This window comes from Ceratotherium simum, chromosome 27 (assembly GCF_057802395.1).
Source record: "Ceratotherium simum simum isolate JZ-2026a chromosome 27, ASM5780239v1, whole genome shotgun sequence".
Taxonomy (NCBI): domain Eukaryota; kingdom Metazoa; phylum Chordata; class Mammalia; order Perissodactyla; family Rhinocerotidae; genus Ceratotherium; species Ceratotherium simum.
Window position 1 is genome coordinate 19,132,422 of NC_141926.1, and position 25,874 is coordinate 19,158,295.

At 38.1% G+C, this 25,874-nt stretch overlaps 1 protein-coding gene across 3 annotated transcripts in view; it reads left to right on the forward strand.

Annotated features, from left to right (window-relative positions):
• Positions 1–25,874, forward strand: part of APP (amyloid beta precursor protein) — a 264,561-nt gene that overhangs the window by 101,169 nt on the left and 137,518 nt on the right. For all 3 annotated transcript variants that reach the window (XM_087418186.1, XM_004429513.3, XM_004429515.3), the window contains exons 4-5: positions 10,711–10,823; positions 12,730–12,923. In XM_087418186.1, the coding sequence (XP_087274312.1) occupies positions 10,711–10,823; positions 12,730–12,923 (307 nt within the window). The remainder of the gene's footprint in view (positions 1–10,710; positions 10,824–12,729; positions 12,924–25,874) is intronic.

The following is a 25,874-nucleotide window of genomic DNA, read 5'->3' on the forward strand; positions in this document are numbered from 1 at the left end:
ATCATGGTGTATAATCTTTTTAACGTATTGTTGTATGTGACTTGCTAGTATTTTGTTGAGGATTTTTGCATCAATGTTCTTCAGTGATATTGGCCTGTAATTTTCTTTTTTTGTGTTGTCCTTGTCTGGTTTTGGTATCAGGGTAATGTCAGCTTCGTAGAATGAGTTAGGGAGCTTCCCCCCCTCCTCAGTTTTTTGGAAGAGTTTGAGAAGGATAGGTATTAAGTCTTCCTTGAATGTTTGATAGAATTCACCAGGAAAGCCGTCTGGTCCTGGACTTTTATTTTTGGGGAGGTTTTTGATTACTGTTTCGATCTCCTTACTGGTGATTGGTCTATTCAAATTCTCTACTTCTTCTTGATCCAGTTTTGGAAGGTTGTATGATTCTAAGAATTTATCCATTTCTTCCAGATTGTCGAATTGGTTGACATATAGCTTTTCATAGTATTTTCTTATAATCTTTTGTATTTCTGAGGTGTCTGTTGTAACCTCTCCTCTTTCATTTCTGATTTTACTTATTTGTGCCTTCTCTCTTTTTTTCTTGGTGAGTCCAGCTAAAGGTTTGTCAATTTTGTTGATTTTTTCAAAGAACCAGCTCTTGGTTTTATTACTTTTTTCTACTGTTTTTTTGGTCTCTATTTCATTTATTTCTGCTCTGATTTTTATTATTTCCCTTCTTCTACTGATTTTGGGCTTTGTTTGTTCTTCTTTTTCCAATTCCTTTAGGTGCATTGTTAGATTGTTTATTTGAGATTTTTCTTGTTTGTTGAGATAGGCCTGTATCGCTATAAACTTCCCTCTTAGAACCGCTTTTGCTGTATCCCATAAATTCTGGCATGTCGTATTTTGATTTTCATTTGTCTCCAGGTATTTTTTGATTTCTTCTTTGATTTCTTCATTAACCCAGTCGTTGTTCAGTAACATTTTGTTTAATCTCCACGTAATGGTGGTTTTTCTGATTTTCTTCCTATAGTTGATTTCTAGTTTCATACTGTTGTGGTCAGAAAAGATGCTTGGTATTATTTCAATCTTCTTAAATTTATAGGGACTTGTTTTGTGGCCTAATATGTGATCAGTCCTGGAGAATGTTCCATGTGCGTTTGAAAAGAATGTGTATTCTTCGGTTTTTGGATGGAATGCTCTGTATATATCTACTAGGTCCATCTGTTCTAGTGTGTTATTTAAGGCCAATGTTTTCTTATTGATCTTCTGTTTGGATGATCTATCCGTTGGTGTAAGTGGAGTGTTAAAGTCCCCTACTATTATTGTGTTACTGTCTATTTCTCTTTTTATGTATTTTACCTAATGTTCTTTCTCTGTTCCAGGATCCCATATCTAGGAAACCACATTACATTTAGTTGTCAAGTCTCCTTAGCCGCCTCTTGGCTGTGACAGTTTCTCATACTTTCCTTGTTTAATGACCCTGGCAGTCTTGAGGAATACTGGTCAGGTATTGTGTAGGATGCCCGTCTGTTGGAATTTTCTCATGCTTAGACTCGGGTTATAGGTTTTTGGAAGGAAGACCACCGCGTCCAAGTGGCCTTTTCATCATATGGAGGGCACGTACTATCTGTGTGATGTCACTGTTGATGTTGACCACGACCACCTGGCTGGGGTAGTGTTTGTCAGATTTCTCCAGTGGAAAGTGGCTCTTTTCTCCCCCATTGTGTACTGTACTCTTTGGAAGGAAGTCACTATGCATAGCCTACAATTAAGGAGTGGAGAATTATGCCTCACCTCCTTGAGGGCATGGTATCTATGTGGATTATTTGGAATTCTTCTGCACAGAGTTCTGTCTTTCCAGCCATTTATTTATTTATTCAGTCATTTGGACTCGTGGATATTTATTTTATGCTTTGAGTTATAATCCAATGCTACTTTATCTATGTTATTGCTCAAATTATTCCAGCTTTTGCCATTGGGAGCTCTTTCACTTGGTTCCCATGCTTGTTGTGCTTATTTGACATTCTCTCTCTTTTTTTTTCCTCAACAAGGTGCTGCAGACTCATCTTGTCTATTTGCTGTCCCACTTCTAGAATCAGCTATTTCTCTAAGGGGCCTGGTTCCTTTTATTGGAGAATGGTATTAAGAACTAAGATCTGGATGCTGGGTGTGCTGATTGCTACCAGGTTGTCTTCTTTTAGAAAAAGCCCTCTCAGCTGACAGAGTGAGGCAACGTATTTGTGAATAAATACCCTTGTATTTTACGTATCTATGAATATTTGTATAGCGATCCATCTGTATCTGTGTTACGCTAAATACGAGTTCATCCTGATGTCTCCAACTCTCATATATTACCACATGGATCGTTGTACCTCCTCCCTTGCTTATCTGTAAATTCTCACTCTAACAGGGAGAAACTTGGCTCCTACCCTCCACCATCCATTTACTTAATTGTTCAATTTTACTGCACTTGCATAGCAGTATCAGAATTGTTAACTTGTATCTATGTGAGGCTTTTTAAAAGCTGCAACATTGCTAACAAATGTTTTTTTATATATGTCCTTTGCACTCTTTTCATTATTTTAAGACCAGTGTTGTTCAGAACCTTGGTCAAACACTATGTTTGTCTTGTATTCAACTTGCCATTTACGTGTGTATGTGAGGTGGCCTCCGTTCATTTGAAGAAATTAGAGAGAGAATTTAAGTGAAACTGTTAGTTTTCACTTCTTTTGCCTTTACCTAATCTTGATCCATTTAGTTTCTGCCATCTGGCAGATAGTTCTGATCTTGAGAATGCCATCTGTCACTGTTATCTGGTAATAGTTACAGTGAAATGTTGGTAGTAGCAACAGTCACTTCTTAAAGCGACGTGTAATTGCCCTCATGTCCTCTTTGAAAACCCAGTGACTTCCCACTTTCTGAAGCAAAAACCGTAACCGTTTCATCACATGGAAAGTTTGTTGAGAAGTATTTTGGCTGCTTCTGTAAGTATGCTTCCCATCTCTTGAGCACAAATGTCTCCCAGAAAAATTTCCCGGCCTATTTGTTAAGAGGTGAAAGTTACAAAATATCAGTATGTAATGAGCAAATTCAAGAAAAACTGTTCCTGAACTAAGAGACTGAAATGGCAAAATAAAAAATTGCCCGAGTAAACACTTGTCTACAGTTCGCATTTGATATGTACGTATGTAGTAGTGCAAGTTAATAAGCACATAAATCTGGGATGTTCTACTTGTCTGCACGTCCATGAGGAGTGGTTAGGAGAGTCTCGTCCAATCGTTTTCTGTCATCTTCACTTGAAAGCATCTTCTAGCTACTGGAATATGAACAAGTTACATCCTTGACTCCTCTCTTTCTCTGTACCCCTCATTTTTTCTTTAGATTCCATTGTATCCAGAATCTTACTGCTTCTCACCATCCCCAGTCTAAGATACTGTCATCTCCCACCTGGAGTATTGCAACATCCCCCTACCTGCTCTCCCTACTTCCAATCTTGACCCCTCGGGCAAGAATAATTCACTTAGAAAACCACTCCAGAGTCTTCCTGTGTTACTCAGAGTGCGGGCCAGAGTGCGGGCAGTGTTCAAGGCCCCATGCAGTCTGCTCTCACTCACTCACCCCCTGGCCTCTCCCTCATTCCTCTCTGACAACACTGGTCTCCTTGCTATTCTGTGAACTCACCAGGCCTCCTCCTGCCTCAGGACCTTTGTACTTGTTCCTTCTTCTGCCTAAAATGTCCTTCCCTCTGATATCTGGATGGTTTGTTCCCTCACTTCCTTAGGTCTTCACTTGTATGTCATATTTTCGGTGACGCTTTCCCTGACTGCTCTATTTAAGATTCCATCTCCTCCCCTCCCCCCCAGAAGTCCCTATTCCTTTCTCTGCTTTATCTCCATGATGTTTATTACCATCTGACATTCTTTTATTTGTTTTCTTTATCTTTTCCCACTAGAATCTCCTTTAGTTCCATCTCTTTTGTTCATTGCTGTATTCTCAGAGCTAAGAAAAAGTGGAAAGTACGCAGTGAAGAGTTAGTGCACGAAGGACTGTGGCTGCTGGAGGGCGTTCAGGAAACCACCTCTCACGGCCAGGGTGGAGCCCAGTGCAGAAGTTGAAAGGGTTGATCACTCGAATTCCATGCTTCTACAGGCATAGGGACTCCACCCCACTGTGGTGACTGCTATTATTTATCACATGATAAGCAATACTCAAACGCAGTACCATTTGATCTGTAGAACTATAACTGGATAGTGATAATGTAATGAAAATAGAACCCCATTGCCTTCAGGAGGTGCATAGTAGGTAATGAGTAAACAATGAAGAGTAGCTGTTACTGTTCTTATTAACTGTGATTATTATTAATATGAGAAACAGTAGTGGTTGATGAATGGATAGTGGGGGGAAGATAATAGTAATAATAATAAATAATTTATTGAGCACTTTTGTTGTGGACACTGAGTTGAGTGCTTTATGAATATTAACTCATTTAATTCTTCCAACTCTGCTGTTTACTACATGTGTGACCTGGGCTGATTACAGTCACGCTTCACTTAATGATGGGGATACATTCTGAGAACTGCATCGTTAGGCGATTTCGTCATTGTACGAACATGGTAGGAAGGTACTTACACAAACCTAGATGGTACAGCCTACTACACACCTAGGCTATATGGTACTAACCTTATGGGACCACTGTCGTATATGCAGTCCCTCTTTGACTGAAAGATTGTCATGCAGTGCATGACTGTATATCACCTCTCAGTCTTATCTTCTCTTAGAAGGTGAGACCATTGTAGCTGCTTCAGTGCGTGGTTCTGAGTACAATGTAAGATGGTGTACACGAAGCATTTAAGGCAGTGCCAGGCACAGAGTCCCGAGTTACTGAAACTGTCGACATTTTACCTTTGCGAGCCAGCTCTGGGCCGTGTCTCATCTCTCATAGTAGAATATGCCACAAGGAAGGAAACTGAGACTTTGTCATTCAGTAATTCCATTGCTAGAACATCCTTACCCTCGGCCCCCATGCACCTTTCCTGAATTTTGTTAACTCATGAGAGACAGGGAAGAGAGGACACACCTTGGGCAGAAATCCACAGACCTCAGACATTTTCAGCCCATTCATTCCCATGATTCTGGCCAACACCACTTTAGTTCTCACAAGTTCATAGAAACATCGTTTTTTAAATCTGAGATCTTGATGCCTTCAGGTACCTCTGTATCATTCTGGAATCTTTTAATCTACTCAATCCCACTCTGACTCTCAAAAATTTAGCAGTCACATTTTTGAGCAATTTTGCTCTTCGCTTTAACACCCTCTCCTCCCCCATTTGTCCCTGTGCCGTGGATTCAGGGTTCTTTTGGTTTTAGTTGTGATACTTTATGCTCCTGATTCCGTCTTCCTGGAGTCATCTGTCTTTTGAAAAGGCAACATAGAGAAATTGCAAAATACATTCCTGTCTTTGAATTTCATAGTGTGGGAGATTCTGCTACTTGCCTGTTGAATATTCATTCCCACTTCTTCCTTGCTAAAAGAATCCGAGATTTTTTTGTTCATAATGTCAGTGTGCTCAGCTGAAAATACTTTTGCAGATTCCCTTGCAGCTAAGTGTGGCCAGATAACATAGTAATGGCATATAGGATGTAGATAATGGAAAGGGTGACCCTCCCATATAAAACAATAGAGCTTTATTAGGGCAAAAAATAAACAGAAGCTTCATCCTTTGGCCTGTTCCTCCTGTTTTCTGCATGGAATTTGGACATGTAGTCTTGAGTTTCTGTGGCCATTTTTTTGACAGCAAAACATGAGGACAAAAGCCAACATGCTAAGGATGGCAGTACAGAAAGATAGGAATAGCCTGATCCCTGAGGGCATCATCAAATATCTGCAGCCCCAGCCTCAGTACCAGACTTCTTAAATGAGAGCAAGAATCCCATCATGTTTTTAAGCCACTTTATCATGTGTTCTATTCTGTGGAGCAGAATGCATTCCCAACTGTTTTGTATGGCTTCCTAGCTAATTTAAGTCTAGTTGTATTGTTGAATTGACTGCATTACAGATTATAACATTAAAACCTTTCATAGTCTAAAAGGGAATCTACTTTTATAAAAGCCAAAGAGAATTGGCCAAAAACCCCATTTCGACCAGAGTTTAAATGACAGTGAGTTGTTACCACTCTTGGATGGAGAGCCCGGAGACCCAGATTTTCAGGCCAGTTCTACTGCCAGTTGGCTCTGTGGGCAAGCCACTTGACCTGGGCTCTTTTCTTCCCATCGGAAAAATGAAGTAATTTGAGCTAGACAATCCTCTCAAAGACCACCAAAGAGCCAGTGGAATGAGGCCTGCAGAGTCCCAATTCAATTCAGTGTCATTGTTCACCTTGCCAAGATTTTTTAGCCAAGAAGCCAAACCCAGATCTTGTGCGTTCGCTTTGAGAATTCCCTTTCAGTTGGAGCGTGTGTGCATGTGCATGCGCGTGTGTGTAATATAAATTGTGAATTTGTAAAACAATAAACCGGGTTTTATGGTTATCAATAAATTTATGCACAGTGTATATCGATGAATTTATCCACTAGGATTAAATGGTGCCAAACTTCCTAAACTTGGGCATAAACAGGAACACGATTTCTCATTATGATACTTAATTTATTTTGTTCTCTTTCACTTGAATTCTGTTAAGAATTTTTTTACCTAAAGGATCAAACCAAGTAAACAGAAAGTTTTGTTTGTTTTTTTTTTTTTGTGAGGAAGATCAGCCCTGAGCTAACGTACATGCTAATCCTCCTCTTTTTGCTGAGGAAGACCGGCTCTAAGCTAACATCTATTGCCAATCCTCCTCCTTTTTTTTTCCCCAAAGCCCCAGTAGATAGTTGTATGTCATAGCTGCACATCCTTCTAGTTGCTGTATGTGGGACGCGGCCTCAGCATGGCCAGGGAAGCGGTGCGTCGGTGCACGCCCGGGATCCGAACCCGGGCCACCAGCAGCGGAGCGCACGCACTTAACCACTAAGCACTTAACCGCTAAGCCATGGGGCCGGCCCAGAAAGTTTGTTTTAAAAGTAAAAGTACACACGGTTCTATATGGAAACTCTGAGTACATACTACCAAATTTTTTTTTAATTAAAAAACTTTTTTAGAGCAATGTTAGGTTCACAGCAAAATTGAGTGGAAAGTACAGAGAGTTCCCATATATCCCTTGTCATATCATAGATTTTTTTTAAATAATTCTTTTAGAATTAAGAAGAGAGAAAATATAAACCATGTTAAGCTAAACCAATTTGTGAGAAAAGGTTCATTATATTTTTACCACTCCTGTTTAATTCTTTATTAAAAATTTTTTAACAGATTTTTGTGGTTTAATTGCTTAAAATTTCTGATGTGTAACATCCTAGTATGTTTCATCAATTTTGAAAGTAATATAAGCACTGTAAAACCACAGAGTCATTGCTAAATTTTATTTTAATGTTAGAGTACAATGAGTTTTCTATTTTTCTATTAGTCTTGAGGGCTTATTAAATAACCAGTATTAATCCTTTAAAAAAGCAATCCCATTTGGGGGGGGCATATATTTCTTGGCTCTATACAACACTAGAAACCTAAGAGCATCTTTACAATGCTAAATGAAACGTCATTTTGCAAATTGAAAAAAATTCAAATATCCTTTTATAATTAATGCAATACATGTCCTTTTGGTGAACATTGGGTTTTACAGAGGTAAATGTCTTTCAGTGACTTTGGCTTTACATTAAAATCTAGTCCTCAGCAGATTGGCCTGAGGGCAAGTAAAACAAGGCACACTGTGGTCTGGCAGCTACTACCCAGTTTATGCCACAGGAACTCTTTAGGCGGAGGTCTAGAGTATCCCATATCTGCTCCTGATTATCTCATGAACTGATTTAAGAGCCTTAGGCCAGGCATTTAATCTTTCCAGTAATTACTTGTAAAATAGAAAAACATGACTTAGTATTTCGGACATTTGTAAATATGGCAATATGGCTTGACTAATCAGAGCTAATAAATGAGGCAGGCATCCTCAGGCCCTTTGGTTACTTCTAGCCTCTTGTGGCCTTGAAAATTGGGGTGCCTCGGGTATCAGTTGTTCTTGCTGACAGCTGCGATTGATTGCCTGTCCTGAGAAACCATGAAAAGTCTACCTGGGGAAGGTGTATTGGTTTTGGATGAGATTATTTTTATTTTCCATTCTCCTACTCATCTGAGTTTTCGTTTGTTTTTTGTTTTGTTTTAGAGTATTCTATATAAAAGAAAAAGAAAGATGTGACATTACTTGCATTATTATGTTATTTCTTTCCTGATAATTTATATCTTCATGTTTGTCTCTGGGGCTAGGTTATAATCTCCTGAGGATAGGTGGCCTTAGACGCGGTTCTGGGCAGGCATTTCTCACCTGGGAAGTGAGGTTTATATTATAAGGGATCCGTCACACAGCTCTTGTGGGGCTGAGACGCAGTGATGCACACGGAGCACCAGCCGCTGCCATGGAGTAGGTGCCCGGGACTCACGAGTTCCTTCCCCACCAAGTACCACCCGCAACCCTTGGGGGCACTGAGTCTCATAATTCATGCATTCTCTGTAACTTAAAATACAATGTTGTGGGCACCATCAGTGGTCTTAAAGATTTAAGGAATGACAAAATGAGAGGCTCTTTATCCCCTATGAGTTGCTTAGGTTTTTATCTAAATATTATTTATTCAAATAGGTACTTAAGTATCATGAGACATCTTAATGTTTGAGCTAGAAACAGACTAAAGTTTAAACACCTTTATAGGAAGACAGTTTTAAGGAACCCTTTTGTATAAAGAGAATGAAAAGTTTTTTTTCTTCCCTAAGAGCCTATGTTACTCTTTATGTTGCATTACCGAAAATTTCATGTAACATACCATAAAAGAAAAAATAAATTCTTGACTTTACTGGTGTGTGGACAACTTGTATTCCTTGCTTACTTGGAGTCGTTGATTTGAATCTGTTCTTGCATCCCTGCCTGAAGGATTGCAGTGCCCTCCTCAGTGGTTTCCCTGCTTTCATGGTCTCACTACACTAGTCTATCCTTCACTTCATTATAAAGTATATCTGAGGGCCGGCCCGGTGGCTTATCGGGTAAGTGCGCGCGCTCCGCTACTGGTGGCCTGGGTTAGGATCCCGGGCACGCGCTGACGCACCGCTTGTCCGGCTACGCTGAGGCCGAGTCCCACATAGAGCAACTAGAACGATGTGCAACTATGACATACAACTATCTACTAGGGCTTTGGGGGAAAAAAAAAGGAGGAGGATTGGCAATAGATGTTAGCTCAGAGCCGGTCTTCCTCAGCAAAAAGAGGAGGATTAGCGTGGATGTTAGCTCAGGGCTGATCTTCCTCACAAAAAAAACACACACACACACAAAGTATATCTGAAAAACAAACTTGAGCACGTCATTCCTGTTTAACATATCCTTTGGCCTATGTTGTCTCCAAAATGGTATGCAAAACCATAGGCTCTAAATATGCTGGAGTCCAGCATATTTCTCCCTTCTCATTTACTTCTGGACTCTCTTTTCCCCTCACCTTGTGTTCCAGCCACAGTGGATTTCTGCCTCTTCTACAAATATGCTTTGCTCTTTCTTTATTCTCTCTTTGCCTAGAAGACTCCTTCATTTTGAAGTGCTTTTTGCCAACCTTCCATCCATCCATCCATCCATCCATCAATCCATGCAGCATGATCATGTTTGCCAGAACTGGGCCAGGGATTGGGAGTAGAATGTTAAACAAGATAAGATACTGTCCTTCCATCTTGGAACTTCCATTCGTTTCCTACATGGCAGACTCCTACTCATCCATTGAGACTCATCTCTAGTGTTATTTCTGCTTTGAGGTCTTTTCCAGTGCAGCCAAGCAGATTTGTTCACTATGTTGGCCCAGCACTTTCTTCATCTCTGCTACAGCATTTAACTTCTTCATTCATCAGGATATTTATTGCCTACTGTGTGCAGAACCTATGCTAAAAGCTGGGGATACTGTAGTGAACAAAACAAATGAAAGATAAGCTCATAGCTTACATACTATATTGTAATTATACTTCTTTCACTCTCATTAGAATGTGAGTTCATGTAGGACTTGACATGATATCTTTTATATCTGGAGTACCAGCAATGCTAGCAGTAATCTGCGTGATACTATACATTTTCATTAAAAATATAGCAAAAGTCTAAGGAGCACTTTTTATAATTTAATTGAATTAAACTCTCTATGTTATATATTTTATATATATAATATAAACGTGTAATGTACATATGCGCATATCTAGATTTCTGTTTGTTTGGGAAGTATAAAAATGCTGAAATTTCTCTTAGTTTACAAACAGATTAAAATGTCCAGTGTGGAGGGATAGACAATGATTTATATTGATTCTGCTCAGATGATTACCTAGGCAGTGTCAATCTGTTTTTTACCCTTGTTGCAATTGAATGATAATTGATTCTCTAGCTCAGTAGCTTTTTGTATGATTAACTTCGCAGTAAGAGATTCATATTAATTGAATAAAGATTTCACTTAAAACATGTAGGAAGTATTTTAACCATCAAGGTTGATATAGCAAGGAACTGAGCAGGTTAGGGTAGCAGGACTCAACATTGTAAAAGTACTAGTCTTTCTTGGACTGATGGCTTTGTCATTCAAAAAGCTGTGTAACTTCTCTAAGTCTTTTTAGCCCATCTTTCCTTGATAAGACCACTATGATTCAGGTGGAATGACATGAAGGGTTTTCCTTTCTTGCAGTTGGCGAGTTTGTAAGCGATGCCCTCCTTGTTCCCGACAAGTGCAAATTCTTACACCAGGAGAGGATGGATGTCTGTGAAACACACCTTCACTGGCACACCGTCGCCAAAGAGGTACCAGCCCATATGCTCTTTCTTCTTTTAAAGTGAAGTTTTCCTAGGGAATGATGACATTTTAGAGGGTATTTTGAGGCAAGTGCTGTATTAATAAATTCTCTTTTTTTTTTAGTCATTTAAAAAAAAATCCATGAGTGTTTTTTAAGGAGTCCAAGATAAGAGTCTATTTAGTTAGATTCATTGTGTGTCTATGCCATGTTTTATCAATTAAAAACTATAATCTTACAGTATCTGTAAACCTTAAAATATACCTTTTTTCAAATGATTTTTATTTACCTATTATTTTCTTTTGTCACATAAAAAGTTTTAATAATTTAACCTTTTTTCCTTTAATCTATTGGGGGATGCACTGGTAGGACACGAAGTAGCTTGTCCAATACCAACATGAAAACTATGGTTAGAATTCCTGTCCAATTTTGTGTTCACCAGGCTAGGCTGCCATCTTCATTTTTCCATAGTGGGTGAGTCTCTGCACCAGTCCTAGCCTTTTGCTAACCCCTGCTTTTGACAAAGCTGATAAAAGACATAAGACAATGAGCATAAAATGTTAGTTTTTGATATTACCACCTTCAAAACTGCTCTGTCTCTTTGATATATTATGAAGCTTTTCTAATAAATGTATATAGCTTTTTTGAGGTGAGATCAGTCTCCTAGAATTAGACTTCTTTATCTAGCTCAGTGCTTCTCAATTAGAGTCAATTTTGCTCCCCCATCCCTCCCTAGGAGCATGTGCCAATGTCTGGAGACAGTTTTGGTTGTCACAATTGGAGGGGGCGGTGCTCCTGGCATTTGGTGGCTAGAGGCCAGAGATTCTGCTAAACATCCTTCAGAGAACAGGATGGCCCTCTTCCCCTCCCATCAAGAATTATCTGGTCCAAAATGTCCATACTGTCGAAGTTGAGAAACCCTGATCTAGCTCAGCTTAGCCATTGTAGCCTTAAAACTGTTAGGCAGAAAACACCACTTAAGATTTAGCATTATTTTTGCCTTTTTAGAAATAATTCTGATTTACTATAAAACAAAAGTTTCTTTGTATAAAAATATATTTTGGAGGTTTAAGAGCTTATTGAACTTAAGAAAACAAAATAATTTAAAGCCCAGCTACCCATCTGATAACTTCATTTCTCATTTCTTATTGAGTTTTAAAAAAAAAATCCTTCGTTACTAAGAAACTAAAACGACTCTAATTCCTATGAGGTCAAAATACACTCTGATATTTTCATGGTTTACCTGTGTGTGTTGAATTATTAATCTTTCCTCTGTCACCAGTGGATGCTTTCAGAGCTTTATGTTGATCTAGATTTGTGCAAATTTAGCAAATCCCAGGAAAGCAAAAAGATATTGAAAGAGAAATCTCTAATGACGAGAAGTTCTGGTTCACAGCAGAGGATAATTTCTTCTCTTCCCCAGATTGTTATTCTGGAAGTGAGCCAAGAGTGTTAGCATTTCTAAAATAAGATAGGTCCAAGTGAGAGAAATTTCCAGCTACAGATGGAACTTCCATCTGTAATGGAGGTGGAAGTGAGTTGGGGATATGTACACGGAGCCCTCACTGCTTCCTGATATGCTAATGAAGCCAGAAAGCATTGATTCTCTGATATCTGTTCACACTGCAGGCTTCTCCATCTCATTTCCCAATTAGTTTCCACTCCTGTTATTTTTATTAATTTCTATAGTAACAACATATCCTTATTCAATAAGCAATAAAGTTAAAAAATAAAGGTACCGAAGTAGGCTGTGCTAAAGAAACTCTTATAAATCCACTCAAAAAGCAAATGATCTTTTCCATTGTAAAACTGGTTCTTGATAGATTGAGTCTGTGTGTTGATTATTGTATTTGGGATTTTCTTATAATGAAACAACACATCTACCCTACCACTCTCATTCTTTTCTCCTTTTGTAGACTTGCAGTGAGAAGAGTACCAACTTGCATGACTATGGCATGTTGCTGCCCTGTGGAATTGACAAGTTCCGAGGGGTGGAGTTTGTATGTTGCCCGCTGGCTGAGGAAAGTGACAATGTGGATTCAGCAGATGCAGAGGAAGATGACTCAGATGTCTGGTGGGGTGGAGCGGATACGGATTATGCAGATGGGAGGTAAGGTGACCTTTGTGTTCAGTCTCATAGATGCTGAAACATCTAGCATATAGTTTTATTTCTTCTATAAGTGTATCTTTCTATTTCTCATTGAAAGGCTCTCTGCCCACTCCCGTCCAAGTTTGCTTTAATGGGAAAAAATCTTACCGTGAAGTCCTGTTATGGGTTATGGCCTACTGTTTAACTTGAATATAATTGATCATCCATCACTGAGTTAATTTTAGCTGTTTTATTTTAATCTCAAAAGTTGGGATGAAAATTCCCCAATATTATAATAAGTCACTGGTAGTTCTACAGGGAATTGAAATCTGAGTGAGTGACATGGCATTCCATTTGGTCTGTAATTTAGAAATATATTTTGAACACTATTTTGGGATTATTTTGTCAGTTATTAGCTAAATGTGAATTTTTGTTTAGAAAGGTTTGGTTTGGGGTGTTTTTTTTGTTTTATTCTTTTTGCCTTTTATCATCTTTTCCTTTGTGAACCAAGTCAGAGGCATTCATAAATGTTTGCTGAAGTTCTTTAACTGTCTTTGTTTTTGTGATTGTTAAAAAATATATTTTCACCTCCTTTTCTTTGGGGTCTCAATCCCATAATTTATCTGATTCTTATTTTTAATTAAAGGCAAACATCTATATTCAAATCATAAAATTATAAAACCAGAATCCTTGGGTTAGAAAGGCCATCTAGTCAGTCATCAGTTTCATGCTATATCATTCCTCAAAAGATGATGATTATTATATCACTTCCCCTTTTCCTTCATATATTTCCTAGTGTTACAGATTTTCAAATAGAACATTAAATATGAATTGTAAGGCTTATAGTTGCCAGTGTAAAATTTTCTTTTCCTTTTTTTTTTCCTTTTTTGGTGAGGAAGATTAGTCCTGAGCTAACATCTGTTGCCAATCCTCTTCCTTTTGCTGAGGAAGATTGGCCCTGGGCTAACATCAGTGCCCATCTTCCTCGACTTTATATGTGGGATGCCTGCCACAGCATGGCCTGATAAGCGGTGTGCAGGTCCGTGCCCGGGATCTGAACCCTCAAACCCCGAGCCGCCGAAGCAGAGCGCTCGAACTTAACCACTATGTCACTGGGCCGGCCCCAATATAAAGTTTTATGACTTATATAGTCAGGCCTAGAATTTTTAATAATGTATTTTGTAGAATTAAAAAAATAATTTTACAAAAATACAAATATATTTTACAAATATAGAAGCATCTGTGTGCACTGAGGAACACTAGTTGCCATTTCTTATCAGTTAATAATGCTAGGCCTCTCTTTAGCAGCCATTGCTTAATTTTATCAGGACCCTCTTTTTGTTGGTTAAATTCTTTCATGTTCCCCCTTTACCAGGTTTAGAAAAATCAGGTTCAGTGTAGCAGGGCATAAAGCTAAACAAACAAATAAACTGTAAAGAATGAGAAGAAGAAATAAGCAAAAAGTCAACTGTATGCTTACACATATTTCTCTAAGTTTGTGAAAGTTGAAAATTAAATGGTTTGAACCCTCCTTCTCTCAGGGCAGGAAACATCAGTGAGAGCAGAATGAACCAGTTGGAATGATTCTGAGTTTTTTTTTCCCAGGGAATTAATTAGTTGTGTTCTGTGCTATGGCTGGTCCCCCACTCCTGTGTTCCATGTGCCAGATGTAGAAATGTCCACTGGTTTGGTTTGATTTCCACTTTGTCTGAAAGTTGGAATTGCCTAGTTCTTGTTGTTGTTTATAGCTTCTTCATGTCTTCCTCAGTCATATCTAGATTTGAAAGTTACAGAGTGACTTCCTGAAAATATTTTTGTCACCAGGGCTCCTACTACACGATGGCAGTGCAACCAGTATTAAAAAGGGAAATTTGAAGTTGGTTGAGCATTTCCTTTGTTCAGAATCTCTTGGGTACTTTATTTGATCATTTCCCATTACTGAATTGACTATGTACTGAGTAAACAACCCAAATGATGGCAAGTAAACCAAGACAGCCCTGTGGCTGGTTTTAAAATTATAGGAAGCTGGCTGTGTACTTGTAACCCTGTATCAAGGTTGGTGACGCGCCATTCCAGATCATTCATATATGAGGGACTTTTATAACTAAAAATGGATATTTTTGCTTTATCCTGAGAGGGACAGGCATTTGCCAGGCTCTCTTTCCCATTTAACACATTTTTTATGTCTTATAAAACCTCTTTTGTATTGGGAATAGATTTCAGTGTGTCTTGATCTTTTCCTCCTACACCCCTGCCAACTTACTGACTTAATTGAAAGCATTACTAACATCATATCTTATGAAATCCTCTCAGTGGTCCTTTCTCTTCCTACACCCCTTCTCACCAGCCCTGGATATAGATCCACAGGCTTTCTTTTCTGGCCGTGAGTCCCTCATTTATTTATTACTGTCATCCAGTAGCTGTACCTTATTTGATATTTATCTCTCTGGTTGTATCACCACTATTTGTTCTCTTTGTTACAATCACCAAACTGTAGGACGTTAGTATACCATTCTGCAACGCTGTTTTTTTGTATTATCTACTACAAGGGCAACTATACCATTTATTATCCAAACATGGTTTGACACTAGGACCACAGTCATAAACGAAATGACCCAAACAAATGAGGTCATATGGTCACACGACCTATTTCTGTCTTCAGTTGTATCATTATCCAACTACATGCAGTTGAAATGCTAGCCAGCTCCTTCTGGTCGCCTTCATTTATGTTACGTTTCTGCTCTCTGAAACTCGGTCATCCCTTGGACTCTATCCTCAGTTAGAAATACTGCACCCATAGGGTTTCCAGCTTTGACATTCCTCTCTGATCAGGTCCTTCTGAATTTCACCGTTCCCTCATAATCAACTCTCCAATTCAGGCTTTTGGTCCATTATCCTCTTTTTGTTGTTGTTCTTTCTAAACAGAATGGGCTCAATGGATAACCGTTTTTACATATTTGAATATCTTGGACTCGTTGATACCCTTCACATTTTCCAAACATATTTTTGTCGGTCCTCCATATCTAGGAAAAATTAATTTCTCCCTTTAATTGCTTCTGAGTTTTTTAAGGTTGATGTATCATGTCATATAACCCTACCAGTTAATTCCATTTCTTATTCATGCTGTAACATCAGCTGGGAGCTTACTGTTACTAGATGCACCTACTTATCATTATTTCGTAACCTATCACCTTACACATGGCCAACTCCATTCTCCTTGGTTTCTAGTATCACTCCTCCTTCATGCTCCACAGGTGACCCCTTCATAGTCATCCATTGTGAATTTTTGCATCATGGTACCTGGCATTGGTAGGCACTCGGTACATGTTGGTTGCATACATTAATGAATTTTCTCCTCTACCTCAACATCTCTCTGTACCTCCATCCATTGTTTTGTTTGCCATCTTCTCTTTTATGAGTATGTTCTGCCTGAACCGTTGATCACCACCTCTTCCTTTCTTGTATTTATTTATTTAAGACTTTTTAGTTTTAGAGTAGTTTTAGGTTCACAGCAAACTTGAACAGAAGTTACAGAGATTTCTTATATACCCCCTACCCCATACATGCATGGTCTGCCCCATCATCAACAACTCCCACCAGAGTGGTGCATTTATTATAATTGATGAACTGAAACATTTACACATTATAATCACCCAAAGTTCATAGTTTATATTACAGTTCACCCTTGGTGTTGTACAGTTCTTGGTGTTGTACGTTCTATGGGTTTGGACAAATGTATAATGATGTGTAACCATCATTATAGTGTCATTCAGAATATTTTCAATGTGTTTTCACTAAAAATCCTCTGTGCTCCACCTATTCTACACTCCCATCCTCCCAATCCCTGGCAACCACTGATCTTTTTATTGTCTCCATAATTTTACCTTTTACCTTTTTCAGAATGTCATATAATTGGAATCAGACAATATGTAGCCTTTTCAGATTGGCTTCTTTCACTTAGTAATATACATTTTTTTTTTTTTTTTTAAAGATTTTATTTATTTATTTTTTCCCCCCAAAGCCCCAGTAGATAGCTGTGTGTCACAGCTGCACATCCTTCTAGTTGCTGTATGTGGGACGCGGCCTCAGCATGGCCGGAGAAGCAGCGCGTCGGTGCGAGCCCGGGATCCGAACCCGGGTCGCCAGCAGTGGAGCGCGCACACTTAACCACCAAGCCACGGGGCCGGCCCACACTTAGTAATATACATTTAAGGTCCTCCATGTCTTTTCATGGCTTGATAGCTCATTTCTTTTTAGTGCTGAATAATTTTCCATTGTCTGGATGTACCACAGTTTCTTTATCTATTCATCTACTGAAGAGTATCTTGATTACTTCCAAGTTTTAGCAATTGTGAATAAAGCTGCTGTAAACACCTGTGTGCAGGTTTTTGTGTGGACATAGTTTTCAACACCTTTGGGTAAATACCAAGGAGCTCTGTTGCGGGAGCATATGGTAAGAGTATGTTTAATTTTGTACGAAACCAACAAACTGTCTTCCAGAGTGGCTGTACCATTTTGCCTTCCCACCAGCAACGAATGAGAGTTCTGTTTCTCCACGTCCTCACTGGCATTTTGTGTTGTCAGTGTTCTAGATTTTGGGCATTCTAATAGATGTGCAGTGGTATCTCATTGTTTTAATTTGCGTTTCCCTGACGACATATGATGTGGAGCATCTTTTCATGTGCTTATGTGCGAACCATGTATCCATTCTTGTATTTTCAGTCTTCCTTATCCTTTGCTCCTTCACCTGTACCTACGAACCTGCTGTTTCCTGCACTGCCACTGCCTGAGTTCAGATCATCCTTTACCTCCTACTAGACTAACTTCTTTAATTACTCCTTACTACATCAGTGCCTCACTTTCTTCTGTTACCTTTGTACTTTTTTTGTGCTCTTACAGGACTCATTCATACCTTGCTCTCTCTTCCCATTACTTGGAATTTGTTCTACCTGCCCCAGAAGCCTTGTTTACTCTCTTCCCAGATAATTCTTCTCCGTGCCTTAGTGATATTTCCATTATGCATTTCTAATCCTTTTGGCACTTAGTAGGAAATAGTCGATGGTTCCTGAGTTCCTACAGAAAACTCCAAATTCTCCAGCAGGGCATTCAGAACTCTCCTTACTTGGCCCCAGCCTGCATTTCAGCCTTACACATGTGCCTCACCTTATCTACTGACACCCCTACACCCCCTGCCCTTTGTTTCTCTGGGCTTTTGTTCCCACCTTTGTGCCCCTCTTACAAGTGTTTTAACTTTTTCATCAAATGGTGTTAATGTACCACAAAGATATTTGTAACTCTAAAGTCCTACACCTTATCATGACCTGTAAAATCTTGTGTATGTTTTAACATTCCATTGAAAAGATACCACCTTTACAAGTCTTCTCTGATTACCCCTTGAAATACTTTGCTATCCTGTGCTACTCTTGCCTTTCCTTTGTATTCTTCTTAAAAGACTCATTCATACTGTGACTTCTCTGCCAATTAGTTGTAGTCATATCTCTTTTTATCTGCTAGAATCCTAACTATACTTCGTGTACCGAGTATGCCTTGCACATAGGTCCTCAATAAATAATAGCCAAATTGAATTGTATATTTTAATATTTTTTTCATAGCTTTTGTTAGGGACTTTGTGGCCCATAAATGGAAGTTATAGAACCTCTTGTGTTTTAGCTCAGAGCTGTCCAACAGAAACATAATGTGAACTACTTATGTAGTTTTACATTTTCTAATAGCCACTTTTCAAATAGGAAAAATAAACTGAATTAATTTTAATAACTTATTTAATCCAGTTTATTCAAAATATCATTTAAACATGTAACCAATTGAAAAGTTATTGAGATATTTCACATTCTTTTTTTGTTTGTTTCTTTTATATAAGGTCTTCAAAATCTAGCATATATATTAACACTTACAGCACATTGCATATCAAACTTGCCACCTTTCAAATGCTAACTAGTCTTATGTGGCTGATATTTACTGTGTGGTACAGTGTTGCCCTAGATACTTGAAATTTCTAATCACCCTTTATTTTCCATTAGACAAATGATTTATATAGCCCAGTAATATATTTTAAGGTTAAAGTCTGAATTTCTATTATTTTTGTAACTGTTTGTCATGTTTTTAAGATTTAAAAGAAGTGTTTTGACCTTAATGTAATTAGGATATCAGGTCGCTTGCCTCACGTCATTTTTCAACGTGTTTTTCTGTTAGCCCTACAGGCTTGTATGCCCTCATCCCCATCTGGCAAAGCAAGTGGGCAAAGCGAGGGAAACATTGTATCACTGACCCAGACACAAGCTGGGCTTCTGCCAGCTGGTGGCTTTCTAGTTCCGGGAACCAGCCCACCTTGTGACACTTGAAATGCAGAATTTAACACATCTTACTTAGAACATCCTCGGGGACACTCTATGACACTTCTTGAAGAGGGGGAAAGGACGGAAACAGATCTTCCCAAAACGAAATTTGATCTACAGTTTAATACACTTGGTTGGTTGGTAGGTAATGAGATTTGTTTTGGTTGGAGGTGAGTGGTTTCCTATTGCTAATGAGGCATTTAGAGAAACATTCTTTGTGGGATGAGCTCTGTTTTATGACCTCATTGAAAAAGAGGTAAATCTTTTAAAAGATTGAATATAGACAAATCAGTTGTTCCCAAAATTCATTGGTAAATAGCTCAGTATTTATTTCTCCAGTGTTGTACTGATTAAGTTCTCAGACAACCTCAAGACACCTATTTATGCGATAAGTAATGTAACTTACTTATGTTAATAGTACCATCATGGGTAAGAATTTTTCCATGGGAAAATTAATTCAGAAAACTAACTTGTAAGACCAGCCACATATCCAGTCTAGCCTTGGGAGTGAGGATCTGGAGGGTGAGTTTGACCCCACCTGGAACTGAGAATCTGACCGAAACCACGTAGTCCACAGGAGTTGTTGAATTATAGAGCACATGAGGGAGACGAAGACCCTCTAATTCTTTGTAACGGCACTTTTCCTCTCGGGAGTAGGTCCTCATACTTTTTTCAGAACAGAATGTCAAATGATATAGTTTCTTGTTTTTAGGGTCGCAGACATTAGTGAGAATGTGCCGAGAGGTATTTTCCTGGGTAATTAGATGATATTTTTTTTCTTTTTAATTAAAAAAATACAGCTGCTTGAGAGAGATGCAGATGAGTGAGTGCTTTTGACTGCATGCATCTCACCATGCCTTTCTTTGTATCTCAGGAGAGTTCTTCAGTTGATTAAAGTCTCTTTAACAGTGTGTGTGTGCGTGCACGTGCATGTGTGTGCATGCACGCATGGGAACACACAATACTTTACAATGCTCACTGAACTCAGCAGCTCAATCAGTTGTGTTGAGGTGTCACCCTGCCTTGCACTGTACCAGAACAGCCAGCAGCATCATTGACTCTCCGGTACAGTTGGACTTTTTTCGTGTGTGTGAGGAAGATGAGTGCTGAGCTAACACCTGTTGTCAATCCTCCTCTTTTTTGCTGAGGAAGATTGGCCCTGGGCTAACATCCGTGCCCATCTTCCTCTGCTTTATGTGGGATGCCTGCCACAGCGTGGCTAGATGAGCGGTGCATAGGTCCGTGCCTGGGATCCGAACCTTCGAACCCCAGGCTGCCAGAAGTGGAGTGCACGAACTTAACCGCTACACCACCAGGCAAGCCCCCAGTGGGACTTTTATATTATTATTATTATTTTGTATTTTTAAATTATTTTACAAAAGTAAGAATAAAGGGATAGTGAGAAATAACTTTATTTAGAAATTTTACTAAGAATTAATATAGTAAATATTTTAATTTGAATTAAAATTTAAATGTAGTAAACCCAGATTTTTATTCCATCTTTTCCTGGTCTGAAGGGTAGGAATTTCTGAAATGAGCAGTAGCCTTTGAATGTAACTAGCTGCTTATCACCCGCTATGATTGAACCTGGAATAGATCCATCTATAATGATTCCAGATTTCAAATACATCTGTATTATTTAGCCTGTTGTAGTCTTGGTCTTTTTCTTGCACTTGCCTTTTCACTTGATAATTGTAAAAAATCGATACTTTTAAAACTTTGAAAGCTCGTAATTTTGTTGACGAGAGAATAGCCATTTTCTGTCTATAATTGCAAAATATTTTTCAGTTTGAGTTTATAAACACCTATTTGACTCTTCAATCCAGTCTTTTTTTTTCATTTCTGCATTGGTTCTTTACTTCTAATAACCTTTGTAGACACTCCTACATTTGGCATTTGTCTACTTCTGAGCTATATCAAAAATATTTTGTTGCACAAACATCATAAAATCTGTTGCACAAGCATCATAAAAGAGGAAAGAATACTGTCACACATCTTTTTAGCAATTGTAGCAATAGTTCATATTTTTGTTGCAAAACATTGAATGATGTCTTCCTTCCTAGTGGATGACTAAGTGGGTGAGAGTGCTATATTTCCTTTCTGTTCTTAGAAATACACTGCTGACGTTCAGTTCTTGAGCTTGAGAAAACTTATCTAGGCTAGAGTCGTCTGAAGATTCATGGTCTGAGGTTTTGCTTGTGTGATCAATTTCATTCATCTTCTGATTTGTCTAATAATTGTTAAATATTTCCTGTCAATTTTCTCCCATTTGCCATTGTGGAAATTGAAAAGTTTTGATTTTCAATTGTATTCAGTTAAAGTCTCTAGACTTCTATATCTTCTTGAAAGATGTTTCGATATTTTTGGAACAGTAATAAAACTGTGATAATTTCCCTATTTCATTATCCTTCTGAGCAATTCCTTCATTCTTTTATTTTCATATTATTTGGTCTTCCTTAGCACCGTTGGAAACAGTTGAGTAATGACGATATAATTCTTGGGATGATAAAAATAGGAAAATGATGGCAAAAAAATCTTAGGTATATAAGAAGTTCCTGTGGACTGATATGGTAGTTAAAAGATAGAATGAGTTTTATTTGATTTTTTAAAAATAAGATTTCTCTAAGAAAGTGTGAAAGTCAGAAATATCGACCCTTACCAGTGGATAGAACTATGCAAAAGGTGAAATTGTGTCCAGTGGACCCTGATGGTGTTCTGAGGGTTAACAGCTTATCCTACTTACCAGGAGTTTATATTTATTATGAGGTTTGTGTGACTTTACACGTTAAAACACTTGACACAATTTTCTACAAGCCAGGTGCTCAGCACATATTTGAGTTGAATTGAATTGGCATTCACGTCAGATACTTATGCAGACGTTAATTGGTAACCCAAGGTTAAACTAATTGGGCTTTTAAAAAAAACTACTAAGGAATATCATTCCAGACATGCAATATTTAAGTGAACTTGCATCAGGAATCTCTAAAGCTGGAAAAAAAAATGCTGGGACCTTAGAAATATTTATAACAACCTCTTAGCACCTTGACTGTAGTAACTACATGGATATCTTTTCATTGCTTCAAAAAGTGAAATAGGGGCCGGCCCAGGGGCATAGTGGTTAAGTTCGAGCACTCCTCTTTGGCACCCAGGGCTTGCAGGTTTGGGTCCCAGGCGCAGACCTACATACACTCATCAAGCCATGCTGTGGCAGCATTCCATATACAAAATAGAGGAAGATGGGCACAGATGTTAGCTCAGGGCCAATCTTCCTTAGCAGAAAGAGGAGAATTGGCAATGGATGTTAGCTCAGGGCTAATCTTTCTCACAAAAAAAAAAAAAAAAAAGTGAAATAAAATGAAATTTCAGTTACAAATGAAGGTAAGATTCAGCTGTATTTGAGTCTGGGGATAAAAATCCCTTCTTAGAGTGGCTTTCTTATTTGAACCAGCAAGCCTTTACTGTTCCCTAGTGTCAAATTGTAGTTCTTTAATAAGAGTAACAATAGGCAAAAATTTCAGGAAGTACAAGTTAGAGTCATGAGACAAGCTCAACTCCATTAGCTGTTGGCAAGCTCTGTGTGATTTAAAAAATGAATAAATAAGCATTGTTGAGAGCAGTGATTCTCAACGGGGTGAGATTTTGCAGCCCAAGGGACCTTTGAAAATATCTGCAGATATTTTTAAAGTTCTCACAACTAGAGGAGTGGGTGCATCTGGCATTCAGTGGGTAGAGGCCAGGGACACTGGTAAACATCCTGCAATACACAAGACAGCCCCACAGCAAAGCATGTCAGTAGGGCCGAGGTGGAGAAACTGGTTTAGAGGTTTCTTCAGCATGGGAGCAAAACTAAGGAAATTATTCTTTTTAAAAAAAAGTTTTCCATCTGAGCTTTTGCGTCACCATGACCTCCCATGGACAGAAAAGCAAACACTCCAGGAGTATGCCTCTTGAATGCAGCTTCTGCCCAGATGAAAATGTTTGAAATCAAAACAAACCTTCCAAACATAACTTCATCCCTGCTTAAAATACCATTGTCAAAATGTGCTCAAATGCAATGGATGATTAAGGCTTCTTATTTGCACCCAATTGCTTCATAAGTCTAATCATTAGGTCAAATATTTTTCCTTTTATTAGTATCACTTCTGTCCATTTTGACTACAATAAAAATTAGCGTATTTTCTGGGGCAAATTGATCATGTTTTAAAATATTTGATGTATTCAGAGGCATGGGAGACTATCTCCACTTAAAATATTTTTCTCTTGCATGTAATTAGAAAAATGTTTAAAGTATGATAATTTTTCAGAAGGTTTTGGATCAGGGAAAATCACCTATAATTTGACCTTAATTGTAAGTTTTCTGCTTCTATTTGGTCTTTCCCCCCCCGCCCCCCGCCATATGTAAGTGTGTCTATTTAGTTATGGTTAGAATATAAAAATTTCATTTTTTAACTACTATTATGCATTTTCCATTTATAATCTTCATATTTATCTCTTTAATTATATATATTATGCCTTCATCATTGTCACAATTGGCAGACTTTCTTTGATTCTGTTTTTTTTCTTTACATTACAGAAGCCGCACTTTTGAATTCCTTAAGAAGTCTAGATTCTTCTCTCATATTATATGATAATTACTTTATCAAGTAATTATAGTGTATATATAGTATAGTATATATATATAGTATAGTATAGTAGATTTTCAAAAGTGGGATTACTGGGTTACAAGATATGAATGTTTGACAGCACTTAAAATGTATTTCAATAATGTTTATGCCCATTTACAGTGAGGTATCAACAGTGGATGAAATTATTTTGTCATTGCATAATGACAGTACTGGGTGACATATTGTTGTTATTAATAACATGGCCCCTTCCTCATACTGCCAAGCTTTCATGATCGTTTAGACTGTGAGTTTCCTGAGGGTATGGAGTAGGTTTTATTGCTTTCTTATATTCTTGACTGTGCATGAGTTGTAATAATCATAATAGATATTACATAGTCTTACTGTAAGCTAACCACTGTTCTGAATACCTTGCATATATTAACCTATTTAATGTTCACAACTTTTTAATATCTATTAGTTATTTGTAGAATGACTTAATGAGTTTTACTTGGGCTTTTCCAAAAGTAGGAGTAGATTTGTGCTGATGTATCTATTCTTAAAGTTTTATTTATTTATTTATTGTGAGGAAGATCGGCCCTGAGCTAACATCTGCCAATCTTCCTCTTTTTGCTGAGGAAGACTGGCCCTGGGCTAACATCCGTGCCCATCTTCCTCCACTTTATATGGGACGCCGCCACAGCATGGCTTGACAAGCAGTGCGTCGGTGCCCACCCAGGATCCGAGCCTGCGAACCCCGGGCCACCCGCAGCGGAGCGCACTCACTTAACCGCTTGTGCCACCGGGCCGGCTCCTCTATTCTTAAAGTTTTAAATTTTTTTTCTGTGCCAAGCAAATGTGATAGGTATTTCAAATATAAAATTTAGCAGAACTCCTCTGCGAATTCTGATTCCATTAATTCTTCATTAGTGAACTGTAATTAATAATCTGTACTTTTCTCATTCAGTTACATTTCTTCCATTCCACCTGAAGAGCACATATAAATCATAACTTTAAAAATGATTAATTTGTTAGCCTTTGATCATAAAAAGTTTCAGACCAATAAATAACTTGGATTGTATGATTCATATGTTATATGTGAGGGAAGTTCAAATGCTTGAGTTTTGCTTGTAGTATAACATATGTTGATTCCCTGTTGTTTGATCTGCCCAAGTTGTGAGACTTCAGGCGAGGGGAGTGGGGAGGGGGGAGTGGAGTCTAAAGCTTTAGGTTAGTTTAATACAGATAAGAAATATTAAAAAAAAAAAAAATGTATGTTGTGACACATGCCTAGAAAAGGCCAGAAACTGCAGGGGGCTAACGTATTTCACTTGAAAAACATCGTTTTGACCTGGAATTCATAAAGCAAGGCATCTGTTTCTCTTAAAGTTCTTTCCTTTTATTTGTTTGTTTGGGTGTGAGGAGCTGGGATTAATGGAGAGACAGAGGATTTATAGACCTTACTTCTATGTTAGTAGAAGTCTATTCAATCTAATTCTCTTAAAAAGGAAAGAAAGGCATCTTATTTATATTTCTGTGCAAAAGATTCTACAGATATGTCTTTTTGGTAGAGAATGGGATTGTTAATGAACATAGAGAAATATACATAAAAATCACATGTCCCGTTGATCAATAGCTAGGCCGTTTTAATGTTGTCATTGTTGTTTTCAGGTGAGTTGGTCGTTATTCGAAACAAATTAGATAGAGATGGAGCTAATAATACAGCTTGTGAGCCCATCATGTAAAAACTAACTATTTATAGAGGGAAAATGATAATCCAGTAACCCCAACCAAAGATAACATGCTAAAATATAAAACAACAATGGTGAGCTTACTCTGATTTGAAGACAGTTGTGTTCATGGCTTCATTTGTAGCTGTTGTTGAAGTTCTAGTATAAGTGACAGGAATGTGGTTTCACGATGTCTTGATCTGCCTTTCCTATAAGAACTTGTGGCACAATAAATACGTTGACATAGCCAAAACTGTTGGGAGCATTTTTGGTACTCTACATATAAGC